The sequence below is a fragment of the Polypterus senegalus genome, chromosome 10 (assembly GCF_016835505.1).
Source record: "Polypterus senegalus isolate Bchr_013 chromosome 10, ASM1683550v1, whole genome shotgun sequence".
Taxonomy (NCBI): Eukaryota; Metazoa; Chordata; class Cladistia; order Polypteriformes; family Polypteridae; genus Polypterus; species Polypterus senegalus.
In genome coordinates this window covers 74391802-74415819 of record NC_053163.1, presented here as the reverse complement: position 1 = coordinate 74415819, position 24018 = coordinate 74391802, and the positions used below count along the sequence as shown (strand labels likewise).

General features: G+C 36.8%; 1 protein-coding gene across 4 annotated transcripts in view; it reads left to right on the top strand.

Annotated features, from left to right (window-relative positions):
• Window positions 1-24018, top strand: part of LOC120537216 (multidrug resistance-associated protein 5-like) — a 163805-nt gene that overhangs the window by 94928 nt on the left and 44859 nt on the right. For 3 of the 4 annotated variants that reach the window (XM_039765978.1, XM_039765979.1, XM_039765981.1), the window contains 7 exons: window positions 4053-4418; window positions 7532-7603; window positions 11754-11878; window positions 15968-16040; window positions 16481-16684; window positions 21540-21665; window positions 21960-22071. In XM_039765978.1, coding sequence (XP_039621912.1) covers window positions 4053-4418; window positions 7532-7603; window positions 11754-11878; window positions 15968-16040; window positions 16481-16684; window positions 21540-21665; window positions 21960-22071 — 1078 coding nt within the window. The remainder of the gene's footprint in view (window positions 1-4052; window positions 4419-7531; window positions 7604-11753; window positions 11879-15967; window positions 16041-16480; window positions 16685-21539; window positions 21666-21959; window positions 22072-24018) is intronic. The other variant, XM_039765980.1, reaches the window with a different exon arrangement.

The window sequence follows — 24018 nt, the reverse complement described above, 5'->3', positions numbered from 1 at the left end:
AAATTCAGTATCAGGTTACTGTGGTGCTGCACATTAGGGGTCCATGGCAGTGCAGATTTTAGTAATAAAAACTAGGGGGCTTCACTCCCTGCTCACTTCGCTTGCCAACCACACCTTTGCTACACACTGTTGTGAAGAGGGGGGATGAATGCACTGCAAGGAGACGTAGTTGCTCCTCCGAAACCCCTCTTAAACGGTGATACAATGAGAAGCAAATAGTTTTTTTTTTTACTTCCTCTTTGCTCGATCAGCTGCTGGCTTTCTGCTGCTGCTGTGCCACGTGATCTACATCTCGTGCAGTGCTTTGAACGTTTAAAAGCCTGTACAGCAGCTGTCCTTTTGTCTCACTGCCTTGTCTCTCTTCTCCCCCAGACATCCTCAAACACTATTCGATCTCTTTTCACTGTTCCATTATTTTGCCAAGTAATATTTTCCGTTTGTTTGCACTAATGTGATCTTTACTCTCATTTTTTGAGACTTTCGAATTTTCCTACGTCCATTATCTCTATCGTGCGCTGCATGTGTATCGTGCCAATATTTTTGAATTCTTTATGACATTCTACTTTGTCATCTACTCTTTGTCTTTTTCCGGCCCCGAGCGTGGTTAAATCTCATGGTACAAAGTCTTGTCTTGTGGGACGTGAAAGTGTCTCACGTCTCGTCTCTCGGAACATGTCTCGTCTCATCCCAAGTTTTTTTTATATAATATAGAGATAGTGCATCTTAGGCTCTGTTGGTGCAAACCAATTTTATATTCATTGGTAATCATAACCTGTAGTAGTTTTTATGAGATGTAAACAATCAGTGCCCTAAACAAAGAGTAAAATCTACTAAATGTTAGATAGATAATACTTTATTTGTCCTAAGGAGAAATGAAGCTTTTATACCGTATGGAAATATGGTGAGTTAAACTTGACCTGAATGATTTGGCAGTTTTCAAAATGTATACCAGCTCTACAAAAATGTGACATTTGAGACACGACTTTTTGTTTTTTGTAAAGTAAGAGCTCTTTACTAAATGCTCTCACTCAACCCTGAGGTGGAAATGACATTTAGGATGTTTTTATTGGTTGTTGATAATTAAACTACCGTAAATGCAGAAGAAAATCCAGTCAATGGTGGGTTGAAAATGACACAAAAGACATAGCAAGCTAAATATTTTTAGAAGATATGCAAATTATGGAATGTTTATTATTTTTCTACTGTTCATTAATTTTGGGGAATATAGGAAATGTCACAGAGTTTCATTCTGAACAAATTAAAATTAGGGTGTTTTTGGTTTGAAATTTAAGGGACTTTTACTGATTTCAAAGACAAAAACTACGTTTTTCACCTGAAGACATTATAAGAGTTAAGTGGGCTGATACATTCCTCCAGTTATTGTAGCCATCTGCATTTAACTGACTGCTTATATCACTGTTTCCAAATAGCCAGCAACAAAACCAAACCACTCAATAATTTTTGTTATTGTGTACTGGCCATGATCTGCTAATCTCTACATTTTTCATATGCCTGTAATAGTGGGTGCTTGTAAATAGATGCCCCTCATTATTTTTTGGAAAAGCCTTTGATATGAATTGGCCCTCTCCTAACTATCGAGCAAAGCGCTGAGGCATCGTCTAGTGCAGTGGTTCCCAACCTTTTTTTGGCCATGCCCCACATAGGCCTCTCTAAAGTCATGATGTCCCCCACTGTAACATATACCTTATTCTTATTATTACCTATTCAAATAGTGAACTCCTGCTCACGTGGAGGAAGCCCATAATGTCATTAATTTGATCTAAGCAAGCTTCTAAAAAACATGGAAACAAAAGAGGGAAAGCATAATTGAAGTACTCACAAAGAAATCACTAAGAAATTGTTTAAAAAATAATATAATATGAAAATACAGCAAATACAGTTTTGAAAAAATAAGAGATGTTATATTCATAAATATAAAATGACTTCAATCACAGCTTTTTCTGTAATATTTTGATCATTTTATATTTTTGTTATATTGCAAAATGTTATAATCATTGTTACAATTCATATTATTTTAATGGTAAAAACAATTTCGAAGTAGAAAAATCCAAGGCAGTTGTAAAATCATAAATTAAAGGGTTCTTCACCATCCCTTCTATGTTTATATAAATATATAAATGTCTCTGTAAAAAATAAAAATAATTAGTTTTTTTCTATCATTTTTAACAGTGAATTTCTATTTTTTCATTTTATAAATTGTTTAACGTACCTAAATTCTCGAATTGCCCCCTAAAAAATCAAATTGCCCTCCAGTGTTGGGAATCACCGGTAGTGTTAGACTGAGATTAGATCACTTCTGTTTGCTGATTGTCAGATTTGTCAAAATCAGCATTAATGTAGATAATAAGTTTGTACTATTATCTTTAGGATCAGAAGTGTAAGATGTGGTGATTTTTTTTTTCCTTGGATTTTGCGTTTATCACAACGGGACTACGAACCACTCAAACAGCTAGCACAAGCAGTCGTTCTTTAAAGATAAAAAGTTACCTTCGGAAGCTAGGCAACAAACCTTTTGCTTTCTTTTGCTTCTTTTTGTTTCTCTGCTTCACTTCACCAGCTCAGTTTTATTTTATTTTCATTAACTCTTTCAGGGCTGATGTTAACTTTTGTCAAAAGGAGGAGTAGATGATGGTACACTGTGACAAAACCAGCTGTTATGTTTTAGTTGGACTGTCGTTGCTAGAAGAAAAGTTAGCTTTATTGGTTTGACCAAGATTTCCTGCGCTCGTGTGAGTAGCAAGGCGCAAAACAACAGCAAAAATGGCACTGACATCTTGCGAGAGAACAAAGTGAATGCATAAAGAAAACTACTGCGTGGATGACATTTTGCCTGTTATCTCTGAACTGGACTATTGACTTGTCAGACTCCGATTTTGATACAAGTGATCAAAAATGAATGTGAGGTTCCAGCTTCAGTTGATTGGTTCCCAGCTAATCATGGTGCTCAACGGTTTCATGTAGCCAATACGCCTATGGGAATGTTCACGAGGGAGGAGTGCCACTTAACAATGATAAGAGGTAGAAACCAGACTGCAATGCACTGCGACTATGATCGCTGCTGCTGCAGCCTCAACCACGTGAAGCCAGCTTGGCAGCAAGCCTGCCGCACATTCTTGTCAAACTGGCTGCCACAGCATGCAGCAACAGATGTTTTATGTTGATTTCTGTGTGAAACCATTGCTTTTCAGGAACTGTTTTTTGGAAAAAATATTCAGCCCTCAAAGAGTTAAATTGCATATTGTACTGCGTACTAGTTCTAAAATTCAGACTGTTATAGTACAAGCTTCCTTCCATCAATGTGTTGTTTACACTTTGAGGCTTCATTTGCATTGCATGATATGTTTGCTGTAGCATGGAACAGTCCATTTAGCCTAAAGCAGAAGGGGGCTGCCCTGACAGAATTACACTCAAAATGATAGCTATAACAGTAAGTTTGTTTTTGAAAATTCTCAGAAAGAATAAATAAAAATAAGTTCATGCATTTTGTAATGGAACCCTCTGCATTTGTGTAACTTTTCCTAATGGTGAAGTTCACCCCGGCCAAGAAAGTCAGACCATATTAGCTCAATTTCAGCTTTTTGAGGTGAAAAATGTGTTTGTCAGCATTGAATAATAATAATACATTTTATTTATATAGCACCTTTCCCATTTTTAAGGCACTTAGTAATGGCTTTATATTAGTTACATGCAACTTCACAATTGTTGAGCGTTTGTGAAGTTTTTTTGCTGAATAGACATAAACTACTGTGTAACTTAATGACTGTGAACAATCCCCACATCTGGAATTACACTGGAAAAGTGACAATAAAATTTTGGGAGGCTTTATTCATACTAAAGGGAAATACAGAATGTGTCAGATACCTTGAATTTACCAGTATACCGGACACTCTGATACTCTTCTAATGTCTTGATATTGTCAGCAAGTAAAAGAAAAAATTCTAAATATTGTAAATGTTTTGCTACTTAAAATATCAGCAAAACCACATCCCATGTCCAAGCTTTAACTCTTCCACTGGTTGTCTTGTACACAGAAGTTATTGCTGATGCCAGAACAGCAGGCTATCGCAGGCAAAACGAAAGATGATGAAAATGTTGTTGAATTCCACAAAGTAACACTGATTTGGGGTTTGCTACCAGAAAGACAATCGCACCAGGGATTTGTAAACGAAAAATGGAAGCATGAAAACATCAATGACATTGAGATGTCACAGAAGAAACAGAGGCTTGCATTGTGTATACAAGCAACTCACGAAAATGAAGCAATGAAGGAGGAAAGTAAACCAAACACAGCAGCCAGCACTGAAATGGACAACACCCTGATTACAACAGCCTTCGACATGCAGCATTATTTTCTGCTGAACACAACACTGAATAATGTTAGCTTTTGCCTAAAAAAGGTAGGATATATTTGCATATATTTCTGGAATTCCTTTAATACTCTTTTGATAGCTACTAGAGATTACTGTTATCATTTCCATCCCTACTTTGATCCATGTAGTCTACACATAGTCACAAGGGGATGGAGCCTATCTTAGCAGCACGAGGGTAACACTTGACAAGGTGCGGAGGATTCCCCTGTACACTTCCACATTCATTTATGCCAGACCAATTTATCAGTCTAACTCACTGCACATCTTTGGGCTGTATGAGGAAACACGGGGGATCATGCTATCTCAACTTACTGTATAACCATATATTGTGTGCTGACTGACAATAGTCATGCTGGCATAAAGCAGTGTTTTAAAGTAAAGCTGAATCGAAAAGGAGCATTACAATGTATAGTTCTTTTTAGTGATTGCAGGCTCAGAGCAGTCTAACACAGGTAAAATACAGTTACAAAACGCACACACATAAAGACACAGTTTAGTTTATGTACAATAAACAAAACCAATATAATTTGATTAAATGAAAAAGGATCCTAACTGTACTGTCAATTGATATTTTTTTCTGATATATAACCAGAGGAGAGGGAAACAACAACAGTAATCAACATCATCCACAGTCACAGTTATGGAGACCTAGGCCAACTAGCCGCTTACCCACTCCTGGACATTCCACTGGGCAGTATATTAGGGCAAGAAACCACCTTGAAACTAGAACTGTGGCACCAAATGCCACCGCAGGATACAGAGAAGAAGAAGAAGAACAACAACAACAACATTTATTTATATAGCACATTTTCATACAAACAGTAGCTCAAAGTGCTTTACATATTAAAGAATAGAAAAATGAAAGACACAATTATAAAACAAAATAAATCAACATTAATTAACATCGAATAAGAGTAAGGTTCAATGGCCAGGGGGGACAGAAAAAACAAAAAAACTCCAGACGGCTGGAGAAAAAATAAAATCTGTAGGGTTTCCAGACCATGAGACCGCCCAGTCTCCTCTGGGCATTCTACCTAACATAAGTGAAACAGTCCTCTTTGGATTTAGGATTCTCACGGAAGGGCTTGATGATGATGATGGTCACGTAGACTTTTGCCTTTTAATCCGTCCATCATTGTTGGAGCATCATGAAGCTTTGAGTAGGTGGTGGTGGCGCAGGCCACCACCACAAAGAAACCGGAAACAGAAACAGAAAAGAGAGTAGGGGTTAGTACCGATTTTGGAGCCACCATGAATAGTTATTGTGAGGAAATTGAACATATAGAGTATCAGGATTAAGAGGAGCAGTATAGAGAATGATTAATGTATTATTTATATTTTTGTACGAATGACTAACAAACAGAAATGCTATATAAGCAGCTAACCTACAGCTCTCCTTCTTTGTCAATTGACAGATATTGTTAAGTTCCATTTATTTTAATCAGTTTATAACTGCTTTGTTTTCCTGTATCTAAAAATAAATCTGTTCTACATGCATATGCATTCTGTAATTAGTAATTTGTAAACCTGGTAATTGCATTTGACTGTGAACTTGTTACAGCACCCCCGAGCCTGCACTCAGTGAAGAACGCTATAAAAAAATAAGAGGAATTGAACTGTGTTGTGCTGGTGGTACTTTGAAGCCTATCAACATCGATGAAGCCTTACTTGATTCCTACCTCTTTGGTAGGTAATTGTATGAAATAAAGTTTTTAGAACAGCTGCCAGTGAAAAAAAACTAACTCTGGTATCCAAAAAACCCAAGAGATTCTGGGAGAATATCCAAACCCCATGCACTCAATGATCTGGCTGGGAATCTGTGCCAGATTCTTGAATTGCACAAAGGATACATCCTGCTATTCTGCTGAATACTTCTCTTTGAAGTGCTTTGTATTGCATGCTTTAAATTTAGCATATAGATCAGAACTGGACAAACATCATATTTGTTCATCACGTGTATCTTGACAGATGCAGCGCAGAATGTGACAATAACAGCAAGATTTTTGACCCAAATGTCATTGCTAAGTGCAGGAAGCTAACAAGGCTGCCTAATAGTTACAAAGCTATCTTGTTGACAAAAGCAAATAATGACAAAACTAGTTATGTAAGATATCAGTTTAATTCTTTTAATAAGTTACTTATTTATTTGTTATAATGCAAAAATATAACTTGGAGTTTAAACATTGAGAAAATCCATCTATTCTGAAACAGCAGAACTTTAAACCTATCTTCCCATCTAAACGACCCATAAAATTTCTGGAACAACATCTTTTGAACAGGCCAGAAGTATATGGAATTATTTGGTTATTATGCACAATGTCATGTATTCGGAAAACCAAAGAGAGAACATCACCACAAAAACATTCTGCTGGCTGTCAGCTGTGATGGTTGAAGAGGTGATAATTTGGAGTTGTGTTGCAGCCACGGGAACTGCACACCGGCACATCTATAAGCAAATGAGTGAAAGATAAAACAGTCAAGATTTTGGAATGCCAGGTCAAAGTTCAGACTTCAACTTTTTTGCAATGATTTGACAAAACCATAAGCGAGCTTTATTACATGTCTGTAGGTGTATAGAAAAGCTGTGATAGACAAGTTCATATACAGTTTGTATATTTTATTAAAGTCCACAACTGAGGAGGCTTAATCAATGCAGATAGCAAAACAATCTAATTGAAATTCAGACTCTTAACAATCACACATCACTTTGAATTCTCTAGTAGTTTAACACTTCACACAACACTCCAGCATTTAAAACTAGAGAGCTCACCTTGCCCCCTAGCAGAAAACTATTACTGTTTATCACACTTCCCCTCCTTTCAATGTGCATGTTTGCACCAACATGAACGTTGAACAAAAGTAGTCTGACATTACACTACCATCATCATGAAGTACTAAATATTCAGAAAAGAAGCTAGGAAAAAAAAAAAACTTAAATGAGATACTTCAAAAATTCCATATGCTTTAAATATTAATGTTGCTTTAACATATTTCATAAAATATAGTTCTTCAAATTTAAAATTTTGTGGCGTTATATCTAAGGTGTATGTTTGATCTCTGTCTCATTACCTTTTTCTCCCAAAATGGGAATTATGCTTCACTCTGTTAATAAATAAAATGGGAATTTCATGTAATTTCAGGGTAAATTAGTTGGAGTCTGTGGAGCAGTTGGAAGTGGGAAGAGCTCGTTACTTTCTGCAATCCTGGGGCAGGTATGTAGGAACCTTTAATAATGAGTGTTGGCTAGTCTCTGTTCATCTACATCACTTACCAGAATCATACTTAGCCAGTATAGCGTTCATCTCAACAAAAAAAAAAAAATAGTGATTCTTTTTGGTAAACACATTGTTTGTTTGACACACATGGTCAAATACACTTTACTTTCAATGCTTTTTATCAATAAAATATTGTGAAAGGGTCCTTGGTTAGCTGTGAGATCCATGAGGGATAATTCAATCCTATCCAAAGGTCTTAGTGTAAAGACCGCATGTGGAGAACATCTTTAATGACAGGTTCTGGCATGAAGAAGCCACTGTGGGAAAAGTATCCTTTCAATGTCAGGGAATAATCTGGATATAGTGCAGATTGCTACAGATCTTCCCTGATATCCCCCATTTGTCCCTCTCCACTTTTGAATTTGTGAAATAAACGTGTTAGGAATATGTTGATGTTATATTTAGGCAGCCACCGAAGTTTTACCTTAAATCTCAGCTCCTTAAATGACATTTTATGAATGACATGTAATGGTGGCTAAGTAGCAGTGCATGACCAACTTATGGGGCTGTATAGAGTTCTCATGAAAGTTTCATGCAAATCTCACCAATTTAATTCTAAATTTGATCTTAAATGACATTTATCCAAGTCCAAAGTGATTACTTCACAAACAGGGTATATATGCATTTGTTATACAAAACTGTGTTCTAATGTTAAGTGTTTTCTATAAATTTAAAAAATTCTTTCCCTCACTGACTCTTTACAACAAGAGCTACTGGGGCATGGGGCAGTACCGGAAAAATAAAAGCCCTAAGAACTTACAGATGAACTGGCGAAAATTTTGATATAAGAAAACATGCCTTCCATTTTTCTGACCTGTTTGTGAGAACAAAAAAGGACCTGAAAATAATCATTTTATTGCGTTTCCTGGTACTATTTTTATTGCGATTAAAATAATTTTCTACTCGCTTTTATGAGTTCTCACATAAATGCAGAGGTAACTCAAAACAACACTAACCATAATGCATGAAACGTTTACTAGGATTTTATCTTTCAAAAGGAAATCATACCCCGGGTGTGTGAAAGATTATTGTGGAAGAAGACTAACACTGAGATTTCAATTACAGCAGTCTTCTTTTAAAATGGCTGAATCTCATAATATTATTATTTTTTTTTTGTTCAAGTATAACATGTATAAAACTATAGGGCTCGGTCCCCTGCTGGCTTCACACGCTAACCTCCTGGCGGGTGCTACGCGCTAGCCACTTCTCAGATCTGCCGCTCACGTATGGGGAAGCAGTTGCACAATTTAAACAGATTATTTTCATGGGAATTGATACATATGCATAATAGAACTAACTATTTTACATTATAGCGAGTAATTGCCAGTGAGTGAATATCATTTCTTTCTCTCTAATAAATAAACCAGCTTTTTGTAATGTTTGTCCCTGTGATTTGTTAATTGTCATAGCAAAAGCTATTCTAACAGGAAACTGTAAACGTTTTAATACGAATGGCATATCAAGATCTCCTTTGGTGTCGAATGTTATCTGTGGAAGATGTACTACATTACCTTTCTTGTCACCTGTTAAAATTTTACATGTCAGAATTGTTTAAGCAATTTTGAATACAATTAATCTTGCCCCATTGCATAGGCCATCACTCAATCATGAATTACACAATAACATTACGATACAGTGATCCCTCGCTATATCACGCTTCGACTTTCGCGGCTTCACTCTATTGCGATTTTTTTCTCATACACGCTTACGTCACTACGCATGCGCTTTCTGAGAACTTTTATCTAAGCCCTATGATGGCTCCTAAACGCGTTGCTTTTTCTAAGCCTTCTGACAATAAAACTAAGCGCGGGAGGAAGATGTTTACTATCCAGGAGAAGGTGAAACTCTTGGATATGATTAAAGATGGCAATACCCTACAAAAGCCTCCTCACGCATATGAAAAGACAGCACCAGTAATTGCCTATCAAAATGTTCTTCAGCCGCGCACCCAGACACCCACTGCCTAGTACTTCTTCACTGAAGACAATAACGCACCTGCTGAAGATACTGCACCACCTCTGTAGACTCTCCTACTGAGGTCGTGCCTTCTTAGGTTAGTGGTTGTGTGCAATTAAATGTACAGTATAATAATCTATTATATAAAAGCGTTCGGGATTCTCCTTCCATCCCGTGAGTGCAAAGCATAGCGATATTCCGCTTATTACAGACTTACTACTTGCAGCTTGAGGTACGAAGCGACGCGATGTGAGCAGAGTTCTGGTGCTGTCATCGTTCCCTTGCTTTTGTGTGCGATGCGCTGGAAAAATAGACAAAATTATGTCTCTGGAAATAATTAATGTTGATGGAGTACAAATGCCTCACCGCGTAGTAAATATCAGGGGAGATGGTGCTTGCTTATTCTCATCTATAGCTTATTTAGTGCATGAAACTCCGTCTTTAGCGGTACAGATTCGGGCTGACATTGTACGACTTTGGACAGGCACTTGAGGGGATAAAAAACTTAGGTTTTCGGGAGATGTTATGAATGGGCACTTTGATGTTCTCATTCCTTACACTTACATGCCTGATGTACATATGGAGCGCACAAAAATTGAGGATAAAAGTCGGTCACCTTTAAAGGTGAGTGCGCCTAGTAATACTGTATGATATTTGTAACACCTAATATGTCTTATTTTCTCTTATTTTGTCTTATATATTGGGTAATGAGAGTGTAATGGTGACTAAAGGGTGTTATTTCATGTCTAGAGGGCTCTAATAATGATAAAAAGCGTATTTAGAAGGTCGTAAACAGGTTTTCTATACTCTAACTGCGAAAATATTCGATTTATAAATAAAGAATCCTACTTCACAAAAATTCATTTATCACGGTAGAGTCTGGAACGGATTAACCGTGATAAACGATTGTTCACTGTACATCCTTCTTTCAACAGTAATTTGGCCGTTGGAAGACTGGACAGTATTAGCGGTTGTAGATATTCTAGGGGATTTTGTAAGTTAATGTTTTTCATCTTCCGCTACATCACCACCAACTGTTTCGGCATAGTCTATTGATACCAATTTGCCATGTAATCGACCGACAATTTTCATGTTAATTCGTTTCTTGATGCTAGGATTGCCCATGTACTCATTTCTTCTGTTGATAACCCTTTGGGATGAAATTCTTCAATAAGATTTGGACATAATAAGTCCTCTTTAATTGGGAACTTAAAGTGAGGAAATCCTAAAAATGTATAACAGCTGAGAGTGCAGGAATTGTGGCTGACAAAATCATGCACATGAATGAGAGGTGGGAAGACCATGGGAGTGGTTGAAAATGGTCGAGAGGAGGGCAGGACTTGAAAAAATCTCTTGGCAATAGTCTCGTCTCAAGATTTTCTTTTATAATAGGGAGATATGTGTGAAATTGCAAGATGTGGATCAATACTCGACAACTATCTTGGATGTATTCTATACATTTTTAAGCTTTTATTTTCCGGTAATGCCCCATTCCCCATTAGCCTCTATTGTAAAGCACCAGTAAGGGCAAGATATTTTTAAAAATGTATAGAAAACACTTACTTCTGAGCACAATTTTGTGAAGAAATAACTTTGACTTGAAAAATACCAAATTTATACTTTGGTATACTATACTATACTATACTACTATACTAAGAATGAGCTGTAGAACATGGAGCAGTCAGGCATCACTTCCAAGTTCACAGAGCTGAAGGAATGGATCAACACTGATAATGGAGGTGGAGAAACCAGGCACAGACAGATGATTCTGATGGTACTAGTTAGAGCCAAAAGGGGCAAGTTTATGATTTGTTATGCAGATAAGTGTGTCACAAGGTTACTGGTTCAGCCTTTACCTCAACTCAACTCACTATGTTCCTGTCTTAGTCTGTGGGTATAGAAATAAGGGAACTATTTTTCTACACTGTCTGTTTGCCTGTAGTAGTGCTACAATGATAATCTACTGTACAATAAGATAAATGAGGTACTTTACAGTATATTTAAAATCATTCATTGTTTTCTGGTTCTGGATTGCCAAGATTTCAGTCCGCAGACTTTTGCAATTTACCTGTCTGAAAGTCTTTCTTGCTACCATGTCTAATTTTAGGCTGATTCTCTATAATTTTTCTAGATGACCCTAATTGAAGGAACACTTGCAGTAAATGAAAGGGTATCTTATGTAGCCCAGCAGCCATGGATTCTAAATGAAACTCTCAAAGACAATATCCTGTTTGGAGAAGATTTTAATGAAGAGAGGTAATGAGAATAATTGTGTTTATTCCTGCAGATCTGGTCTTATTGCACTACTAATGCTTTTAATTGTAACTCATAAATGTTAGTTTATTACTACACTCTAATCAATATATATAAAATTCTTTTCGCTTTTGAAACGGAAATTACGTATGACCACGCAAAACGGAAATTACATATGACCACAGAACATATCATAATACAGGAACTAATCACTTCGTTTGTGGACGCTATTTTTATATCGTCTTTACGAATTGTTATTATTTGTGTGAGAGTTATTTTACTAATATTGAAAAGAAGTAAACACAAACATGCCGATCTATCCCATAGAAGTGCGCCCCCACGTCGCCCTCTCCCAGCCCTCCTCTCTGGACTCCAGCTGAGCCGTCCTCAGCCAGGAGCGTTCTGACAGAGAAGTTTTATTTATTCGTCCACGTGACTGTCGCGGAAACTGCCACATTATAACTTTTTTTTAATTGGCAATACTTGATAGTAGAAGAGATGAGGAAAACAGCTTTGCGTGTTTCTACTTTTTAACTGCACCAATCTGTAAACAATATAAAGACAACACCGGCTTCAGCGGTGAGGGGTCATGAGAACAAAGTGGACGCTCGGAGGCGCGGAATGTTGGGCTGCTCTGCCGGGTCGATATTTTCACAGTTTCTGGCGGTGTCCTCTCTTCTCGCACTGTTTGTGACACTTCGAGTAACCCTCAGCTCATGGTAGAGTGGAAATCTTTGCGAATGATTGTGATCAGTGCCATCGAAGCAAAACTCTCTTTTTAAATTGCACTGCATGACTACTTACTGTCCCTTAAGGTGAGTTCAGGTCACTAAAACCCTGCAACATTCAAGGTTGCTTTTGTGATGAATTCTTTTAAGACGATGGAGGGTTTACATCTAAGAAGATGTACCGACCTCTTCATGTTAAGTTTTGGACTTGGGAATTGTTTGGACCTTGCCCGTTAAGCACGGAAGGGCAGCGTCCACATTTCTCAGAAAAATTTTTCTCTTAAAAATATAGTCAAAGGATTTAAGTTGCTGTATTGTGTAAATGTAAATATTCTGAAGCTGATTGTTTAAAATCTTAATACTTTACCTGTTTCCTGCATTTCAAAAGACTAACCATAAAATACATGAGTTGTTTTAGGCATTCCAGTAGAATTGCTTCAAATCTTGTTTCACTTCAATATAAAGAATTAGGGTGATCCCAGAAACTGTGATGTCAAGGAGGCTCCACCCACAAAACACAAGCACCACAGGAGAACACATTATATCTAGATAATATAAAATAAATAAACAGAACAATAGTACCAAAATATACATAAATAAAATAAGCACATAAAAAATAATTGTTTAAAATAAACAAAGAATAAACAGAAAGGGAAAATAAATATAAGACAAGGAGCACACCCTGGCTGTAACTGCACATTCACACTGCCGATTCTGCGTTGCACCAGTCATTTGTGGTCAAAGGTAACACGACCTACGCTCAAAATCTCAGACTTTGTAATGCAGTCCAAGCCAGGATCCTTTTGGAGGCTCCCTGGTAACTACATACCCAGGCCGAACTTCTGAAATGCTTGCACATAAGTGCTCTCTAGCTATGGTTTTCTTTCTACACTCTGGAATAAGTTTTGCCATGCTTTTGCACGTGGAGAAAAGGTTGCAGGTGAGATGAAAAAATATGTGGTAATGGCACGTATTTCACTTGTGGCAAAGCACCATTTGTTTCACACGTTTTACTGCAAATAGCTTCTCTTATCACTACTACAAATGTTGCATCTATTTTAAGATATCTAAAAGCATTTTATGATATCTTAAATAGATTTCAAGATATCTTGAAATGATATGCTGTACATTTTGAAATATCTGAAATGCATTTTAAGATATCTTTAATGCAATTCGAGATATCTTGAAATACGTTCCTGTGCATTTTGAGATATCGCAAATACATTTCGAGATATCTTAAAATAACTTCCTGTGCATTTCAAGATATCTCAAATACATTTTGAGATATCTCAAAATCACTTCCTGTAACATTTCCTATTCTTTCAATGGGACTTCCTGTCTATTTCAGATATCTCAAAATGAATTTGGGATATCTTAAAATGAGAAGGAAGTTATTTTGAGATATCTCGAAATATAATTTAGATATCTTAAAAAGCATTCAAGATATCTTGAAATTCATTTTTTCAGATATCTGAAATACATTTTAGATATCTAAAATTAATTTCATGATATCTTAAAATGGGTCTCTGCTCCATTTCAGATATCTAACAATGTATTTCAAGATATCTCAAATTGTATTTCAAGATATCTAAAATGCATTTTAAGATATCTTTAAAAGGACACTCAATTATTTCAAGATATCTCAATAGCATTTTCAGATATCTACAATACAATTTAAGATATCTCAAATACATTTCCAGATATCTTAAAACAGCTTCCTGTCCATTTTCAGATATCTCAAATACATTTCAAGATATCTTAAAATGACTTCCTGCACATTTCAAGATATCTCAAATACATTTTAAGATATCTTATAATAAACAAGTAGTCCCATTGAAATAATAGGCAATTTTACAGGAAATGATTTTGAGATATCTTGAAATGCATGAAATGTCAATTTAAGATATCTGAAAATTCATTTGAGATATCTTGAAATGCAGACACAATGCATAACAAATGTTTACTTTATAATTTTAATTTTATTAAAAGTATGTTATTAAAATACTATTTTATATTACTTGTAATTATGTACAAGGTATAAAAATGTTATTAAGTCTAATGTTTTTTCTGTCTTTAAAATCTATACTCAGCAAAAAAAGAAACGTCCCTTTTTCAGGACTGTGTATTTCAACACTAATGTTTTAAAAATCCAAATAACTTTACAGATCTTCATTGTAAAGGGTTTAAACAATGTTTTCCATGCATGTTCAATTAACCATAATCAATTAATTAACATGCACCTGTGGAATGGTCATTAAGACCTTAACAGCTTACAGAAAGTAGGCATTTAAGGTCACAGTTCTAAAAATGCAGGACACTAAAGAGACTTGTCTACCGACTGTGAAAAACACCTAAAGAAAGATGCCCAGGGTCCCTGCTCATCTGCGTGAACGTGCATTAGGCATGCTGCAGGGAGGCATGAGGACTGCTGATGTGGCTAGGGCAATAAATTGCCATGTCCACACTGTGAGACGCCTAAGACAGCGCTACAGGGAGACAGGAAGGACAGCTGATCATCCTCGCAGTGGAAGACCACGTATAACAACACCTGCACAGGATCGGTACATCCGAATATCACATCTGCGTGACAGGTACAGGATGGCCACAACAACTGCCCGAGTCACACCAGGAACACACAATCCCTCCATCAGTGCTCAGACTGTCCACAATAGGATGAGAGAGGCTGGACTGAGGGCTTGTAGGCCTGTTGTAAGGCAGGTCCTTACCAGACATCACCAGCAACAACGCCGCCTATGGGCACAAACCCACTTTCGCTGGACCAGACAGGAGTGGCAAAAATTGCTCTTCACTGATGAGTCACGGTTTTGTCTCACCAGGGGTGATGGACGGATTCGTGTTTATCGTCGAAGGAATTGAGCACGTCTGGGACCTGTTGGATCGCAGGGTGAGGGCTAGGGCCATTCCCCCCAGAAATGTCCAGGAACTTGCAGGTGCCTTGGTGGAAGAGTGGGGTAACATCTCACAGCAAGAACTGACAAATCTGGTCCAGTCCATGAGGAGGAGAGGCAATGCAGTACTTCAAGCAGCTGGTGGCCACACCAGATACTGACTGGTACTTTTGATTTTAAGCCTCCCTTCATTCAGGGACACATTGTGAAACATTTTTAGTTTATGTCTTATGGTGTTGACTCTTTTAGTGTTCATACAAATATTTACACATTAAGTTTACTGAAAGTAAAAACAGTTGAAAGTCAGAGGACGTTTCTTTTTTTGCTGAGTATATAATTCAAGCTTAATGATGTAGCTGTATGCCAACATTACCGTGTCCAGAGATTTTTCATGTTGTTTGTTTTATTTACTTACACTTAGAAATGTTAACGTGTCTCATAATCTACATCTTTAGGTATAATGCTGTTTTAGCGAGCTGCTGTTTGATTCCTGACATTGATAACTTACCCCATGGGGACATGACAGAGGTAAATAATCAATAATATGCTACCTTTTAATTTGATATTTTTTAATTCTAGTTTGTTTTTGCAAAAATGTATCTTGATCATTTTTAAAAATGCAGTCTGTTAAGCAGAAAAATAATTTAACAAACACATAGCTTTTTCATACTGCCAAAACTGATATACACAAAGTTTTGCCTAGAATTAGTAATCTATTTTACAGTTTCATAAGATTTTCCAGATGTTCATTCTGGAGGCTGAAACAGTCTTTTACATTTTAAAATTAACTTCATGTAGTAGAGCGTTTGTTTAAGTTGCAATTTAACAAATAATCTTACATAATGTAAAAAGCAACACTCTGTAACCGTTAATCTAAAAACCGAAATGTTAAATTTCAAATGAAGTTGCCTTTAAATAGTTAAGTCTACTTATTTTATTCTTTTTTTATATGTGAAAATGTGTTTCAGGTTGGAGAACGTGGAGCAAACCTCAGTGGTGGCCAGCGCCAGCGGGTCAGCCTGGCTAGAGCAGTGTACAGCAGCCAAAGTCTGTTGCTTCTTGATGATCCCCTCAGTGCTGTAGACATTCATGTTGGGGCACAACTGTTTTACAATGTTATCCGTGCTGCTACCAAGGAAAAGACAGTACTGTTTGTAACCCATCAGATTGAGGTAGAAAATCGCATTCAGTATTCAAACTGAAATATTCACAAGAGTTCATTTTGCAAAGCTCTTTCTATTGTTTGTGTTATGTACTTATAGATATACCCTTGCTTATCTAATTCTCCTTTTTTGTAATTGTAATCTGTTTTTCTTTTGTACCTGTGGATTTTTTGTTTGCTTGTTTTATTTGTATTGATTGTTGTAAAATGTTATCCCTTTACGATAAATCTGCTTTTTTTAACAAATCTGTATGTAGATAAAAGTCCATCTTCGTTTTCTTCGACATTAATCATTTTAAATGTTCAGTCCTGGGGCCTCATGTATAAACGTTGCGTACACACAGAAATGTTGCGTAAGAACTTTTCCACGTTCAAATCGCGATGTATAAAACCTACACTTGGCGTAAAGCCACGCACTTTTCCACGGTACCTCATGCCTTGTCGTACGCAAGTTCTCCGCTCGGTTTTGCAAACTGGCGGCACCCAGCGTCAAAGCAGTGCTACTGTTCCTGTGTGATTACTCATTATTTTCCTGACGCGGCTTTATAAATACACAGAAACTAACCGCATATTGTGTATTAGTGTAATGCATCTGATTGTAATTAACTCGTAACAATATAATGGTCCAGGGAATAGCCATAGTATTCCAAATATAAGAAACTGCTTTAGCGTTGTTACTCTCACTTCTTCTTCTTCTTCTTCTTTCAGCTCCTCTTGTTAGGAGTTGCCACAGCGGATCATCTTTTTCCATATTTCTCTCACTGCACCACTCGAGTATTTATAGTATTTATATCACTGTGTTATCGTATACGGCATTAAGGACACGCTGTCTCAGCCACTGCAAAACGTTTCAAAGCCTTTCCTGTACGGACCTCGCGGTTTAAAACAGTTTAATCCCAAGAACTTTAAATGCACTCAATCAATTGCTCCTTGTAGAACTGTTTGTACTTATAAGTACAATCACCTCACTGTAAACTTGCACTATAGTTATAATATCGCACAACCTGAGCCACTTTATAAAGCGCGTATTTACATATGATGACGATATCATTTTTAAGGTGAAATGCAGCAAAATATGTTTGTTAAATTATACAGATAAAACTTTAACTTCATTTAAATAATCTATATTCTTCACTGGGAGCGTCTTTAAGGACAGACTAATTAAACATGTACTACGCTTTTGAAGAATCGGCGCTAAGCTTACAGATGGCTTAACGTCTATTACAGAGCTGATTGTATGGCGATCGGTTATTTGGGGAAAGAAAAGCAAGGACTGCAGTGACGGCTACGCCAATATATATTGAATATAAAACAGAAAGATAAAATAACAACACAGCTAAAAGCATGCGACAAATTTGGCAAAAGTTAAGCGCTTGTGTCATGAGCACAAACGTTCTTTAACTCCTATCATCATGAAAATGATATCACGTATACATCTCAGTATTTTAGTTATTCAGAGATATGTAATATCACGAATGTAATGGACTCTGTGTCCAGTTGGAGAAAGAGAGCCGGTTTAAGAAGCAAGTAGTGATTCACACACATAGAGCACATAGAAAATCAAATACAAAACAAAGCATTTAACGTGCTACTTTAATTATGATGTGATTTTAGAAACTGGTTAATTAAACAATTTTAAGATGAATTTTATGATGTTCTACTTTAATGACAAAATAAACTACGTGATTAAAGTGGAAATGTCGAGATTGAAGTGGACATTTAGTGCTTTTCCCCACCGTGTGGCTTTTTTCTCTGTACCCTAATAAACTTTCATATGACACTCAGACAGTGGAGTACAACTCAGCTTTCCACTGCGACTTTGATATGCGACTTCTTTTTTATTTCCGGCACTGTGCGATTTTGTGGATGTGAGCTTTCAAGTTTCTCCAACACGCTATGCCACTCGATCAACTTCCTTTTGTTGATTATACCACGGCTTATTTGAACAAATAGTATGTTTTTCCTTTGCCTCCACTTGGTATTCCCCTGGGGCCTCATGTATAACGCCGCGCGTAGAACTCGCACTATAACATGGCGTAAGCACAAAAGCGAAATGTGCTTACGCACAGAAAAATCCAGATGCAGGAATCTGTGCGTACTCAACTTCCACGCCTTCCGCTACATAAATCCCGATCAGCGTGAAAACTAACGCCGTGCACGCCAAGATTATGTAACGCCCCAAATCCTCCCAGAATTACGCCTATTTGAATATGCAAATCAATATAAATCGCCCTTAAGCGCAGCCTTCTGTGAAAAGACAATGGGAAAAGCACGGGAAAATATAAGAATTTCAGCGAATACCAAGTGGAGGCAAAGGAAAAACATACTATTTGTTCAAATAAACCGTGGTATAATCAACAAAATGAAGTTGATCGAGTGACATAGCGTGTTGGAGAAACTTGAAAGCTCACATTCACAAAATCGCACAGTGCCGGAAATAAAAAGAAGTCACATATCAAAGTTGCCGTGAAAAGAAGAGTTGTAAGCCCACTGTCTGAGTGTCATATGAAAGTTTATTAGGGTACAGAGAAAAAGGCACACGGTGGGGAAAAAGCACTAAATGTCAACTTTAATCTCGAATTTTCCACTTTAATCACGTAGTTTATTTTGTCATTTAGTAGAACATTATAAACTTCATCTTAAAATCGTTTAATTAACCAGTTTCTCAAAATTACATCGTAATTAAAGTAGCACGTTAAATGCTTTGTTTTGTATTTGATCTTCTACTCGTATGTGATCTATGTGTGTGAATCACTACTTGCTTCTTAAACTGGCTCTCTTCCTCCAACTGGACACAGAGTCCATTACATTTGTGATATTACAGCTCTCTGAATAACTAAAATACTGAGATGTATATGTGATGTCATTTTCATGATGATAGGAGCTAAAGCACATTATTAAACATGTGTTTCATGAGCCTCGTGCTCATGACAAGCATTTATCTTTTGTCGAAATTTGTCGCTGCTTTTTAGCTGTGTTGTTATTTTCTTTCTGTTTTATATTCAATATATATTGGCGTAGCCCCAAGAGTCCTTGCTTTTCTTTCCCAAGTAACCGATCGCCATACAATCAGCTCTGTAATAGACGTTAAGCCATCTGTAAGCTTAGCGCCGATTCTTCAAAACGCTTAAAGAACATTGAAATATCTTCGTAGTACATGTTTAATTATTCTATCCTTCACGACACTCCCAGTGAAGAATATAGATTATTTAAATGAAGTTAAAGTTTTATGTGTATAATTTAACAAACATATTTTGCTGCATTTCACCTTAAAAATGATATCGTCATCATATGTAAATACGCGCTTTATAAAGTGGCCCAGGTTGTGAGATATTATAACTGTAGTGCAAGTTTACAGTGGGTGATTGTACTTATAAGTACAAACCGTTCTACAAGGAGCAATTGATTGAGTGCATTTAAAGTTCTTGGGATTAAACTGTTTCTGAACCGTGAGGTCCGTACAGGAAAGGCTTTAAAACATTTTGCAGTGGCTGAGACAGCGTGTGCTTAATGCCGTATACCGATAATTCTCTTTCCGATCAGCTGCTGCTGTGATTCACACTCAGATACAGTGATATAAATACTCCGAGTCGTGCAGTGAGAGTAATATGGAAAAAGATGATCCGCTGTGGCAACTCCTAACGGGAGGAGCTGAAAGAAGAAGAAGAAGAAGAAGAAGAAGTGAGAGTAACAACGCTAAAGCAGTTATGGTATTTGGAATACTATGGCTGTTCCCTGGACCATTATATTGTTACGAGTTAATTACAATCAGATGCATTACACTAATAAACAATATGCGGTTAGTTTCTGTGTATTTATAAAGCCGCGTCAGGAAAATAATGAGTAATCACACAAGAACAGTACCATTGATTTGACGCTGGGTGCCGCCAGTTTGCAAAACCGAGCGGAGAACTTGCGTACGACAAGGCATGAGGTACTGTGGAAAAGTGCGTGGCTTTACGCCAAGTGTAGGTTTTATACATCGCGATTTGAACGTGGAAAAGTTCTTACGCAACATTTCTGTGCGTACGCACCGTTTATACATGAGGCCCCTGGTGATTTTTATTCCAATCAATCAGTGTGTTTATCCCTGATCTTCTTTATTTGATCCAATTGTTTAGTTATCTGGCCTACAAGTATTTAAATGCTTTTATTTCTTTTTCTGTTTTCTTTTTAATTTACGCTTTACTCCCTTCATTAAATCCTAAGCAATAAGCAGTGTAGAAGCAGGAGCAAAAAACATTAAATGGTTAAGGAGACCAATAACTTCACTGCTATTTTTACTCTGCTCATTAAGATGTGGTTCTTACAAATGGGCAGACAAATAAAAATGGCATTGAATTAACTGATCCACTTTTGTACTCAATTCTCTGAGCATTTGGGTACACCCACCTAATATCAAGTTGATCTTCTTTTTGTTATCGGAAGTGTCAAGGGTACACCACTACTAACACAAAATTAAATAATTCTATCCATCAAATAACAATAACAAGCTAAAGATCTTGTAATTATAAAACATTAGTTGGGGAAGACAGATATCTTGTACTGCTGGCTGCACTTAACCTATCATAGAGAGAGCTGACAAATGTCTATTGGCAGACCATAGAAATAATTGTACTAATAATGTGAAGTTGACTCTTTATATCTAAACACTTCCAAACCTTTAATTTCTGTTGTAATGTCATTCAACAAACTAAATGTTATATTTGGTGCAAGTGATGTGTTTAGTATATTTTAGTTCAAAATCATAGAAGTACAGTAGCTGCTTGAGTGCTAGATTTGTTTTCCCTAAGCTAATAACTATAAATGCCCAGCTGCAGACATGCTTGCATGAATATCTTGTTGATAAGATCATTTTTTTGCAGTATCTAGTGGATTGTGATGAAGTCATATTCATGAAAGAAGGCCGCATTGCAGAGCAAGGAAATCACATGGACCTGATGAGCCATCAAAGGGAATATGCTGCACTTTTTCATAATATGCAACAAAAGGTGAGACTATTTTTGTGGATTAACCCATAAAACAAGAACCTTTAATTTTTACGGCCACACACAAGTGTAAATAAACCTTTAAAACTCCATACAGATACAGATCAATAACATATTACTTCATATGTTTCAAACATGACACTCTGAAACTGCCTTTAGATAACAGACACCTAAAATCAATATATGAGCTATAAACAAGTTTTTTTTTTATTATTATTAAAAGTTAACATTTTTAAAATTAAGTCTTATTGCAAGTAGGAGATAAACCATTTTTTTACATGTGAAATCATGTTGTAGGACTTGATCCAGAAAGCCAAGCAAAACATGAAGCAGAAAACAAAGAAGGTGGATGACCATGTGTTAAGTAGTATGACGTCAACCAAAATCTTGCTAAAGCATAATCAAGCAGGTACTAATGTAATTAATGGCTTAATCATTTTGAATGAAAATAAATCAATGTAAATGAATTTTCATACGGTGAAGGTGAGTTGAAACAGCATATTTGCTAGCTTATCTAACAAATCAGCCTTTTAATCATTTCTTTAAAAATAAGATGAGCCTATGCTCACTTCCTTGTACGTTTCAAGATAAACCAGTTTGAATTTGATCAAACACTAAGATCAAATCCCAGAATATCTCGAGTTATCATGTGAGCTTTTGTAGGACTAGCCAGTTTTAACTGTTAACACTACTACAAGACACTGTTAGCTATAACCCTGACCCTTTGCCATAGCAGAGTTCATAAGATTGTGTTTGACAATCGTTATTATGGATTATGTGTGACTCTAAGTGTTAACTATGATAGGATGGCATAACAGTAATACTGAGAAACCTCATAGCCACCGTAAAGCAACTGTGCTGGTCATATTGCATGTTTTGCCATCTTTACTACCTTACATTTTATGAAGATGAAAAAATAGACGCTTATGGTACAGTTTATACATGTTACATGTGCACTTCTTAATGCACATTGCCGCCAACAAATGGGGTAGATGTTTTACATGTATTTTTTGTTAAACATTGAATCAAACACAACAAATGACAATCATTTTGTTTAAAGAGTGTATTTCTTATTCAGTGTGCAAAATGGTAATCTAACTAAATGTGTGCATTTCTGGACAGAATGTAAATACAGGTGCTTTAAATTACATTGACTACATGTTGATTTAAAAGTGAGTGTTATGATCAGAACTTACTAGGTTCTACTATGAAAAAAAATTAGAAATGAAATACTACTTAGTAAACGGCAGCTGTCTCTTGTAGAAATATACATTAAATAGTATTACTGCGGCGGCACGGTGGTGCAGTGGTAGCGATGCTGCCTCGCAGTTAGACCTGGGTTCGCTTCCCGGGTTCTCCCTGCGTGGAGTTTGCATGTTCTCCCCGTGTCTGCATGGGTTTCCTCCGTGCGCTCCGGTTTCCTCCCACAATCCAAAGACATGCAGGTTAGGTGGATTGGTGATTCTAAATTGGCCCTAGTGTCTGCTTGGTGTGTGGGTGTGTTTGTGTGTGCCCTGCGGTGGGTTGGCACCCTGCCCAGGATTGGTTCCTGCCTTGTGCCCTGTGTTGGCTGGGATTGGCTCCAGCAGACCCCCGTGACCCTGTATTCGGATTCAGCGTGTTAGAAAATGGATGGATGGATAGTATTACTGCAAGTGACTGTAGATTAGCATTCAGTTCTATAAAGGTTATTCTGTACTGTACACATACCTCAGAGTTATAAATAAAACCCTGACACCATTTTATACAGTATACCCTGTGTGCTTCACTTTATATGAAGCATGTGCTGAGTAGTGGCTGGTTAACTTGTTACATGTGGCAAAGTGGCATACTCGGCAGTATTCCTTCCTCACAGTATTAAGCCACTTCACAGCTATGCTTTTTTTTACCGGTGGAGACTTAAGGATCTCCTTTGTCTTTGTGGATTTCCTCCTGCAACTCTAGCTTATATCTACATTTTACGCACACCAAGTTATCCTGAAGGGTGCAAGTAAACCCTGCAATAGATTGGTGTCCTATTCATAACTTATTCCTGCCTTTTAATCAATCCTGACTGGAACAATGCATTTTAGCACCCACAAAATAAGCCAACTGAGAGATTTGAAAATAGACGGACAAGTATTTGATTACTATAGCGACTTTTGGGCTTTGACTTCGGGGTTTTAAAGCATGAATGGTGACTAAGCTTACAGTGTCCTAGAAAATCTTTTCCAAAGAAAGATGGGTTGGAAGAAGAACTTTTAAGTCATATGAAAGCAGCAGCAGAAATTGTCAAAGCATTGTTTTAATTTTTTCTGGTACAATTCCTGTTGATACTAACCAATGAAAAGGTGTGTTTTCTCATATTTGCATCCCA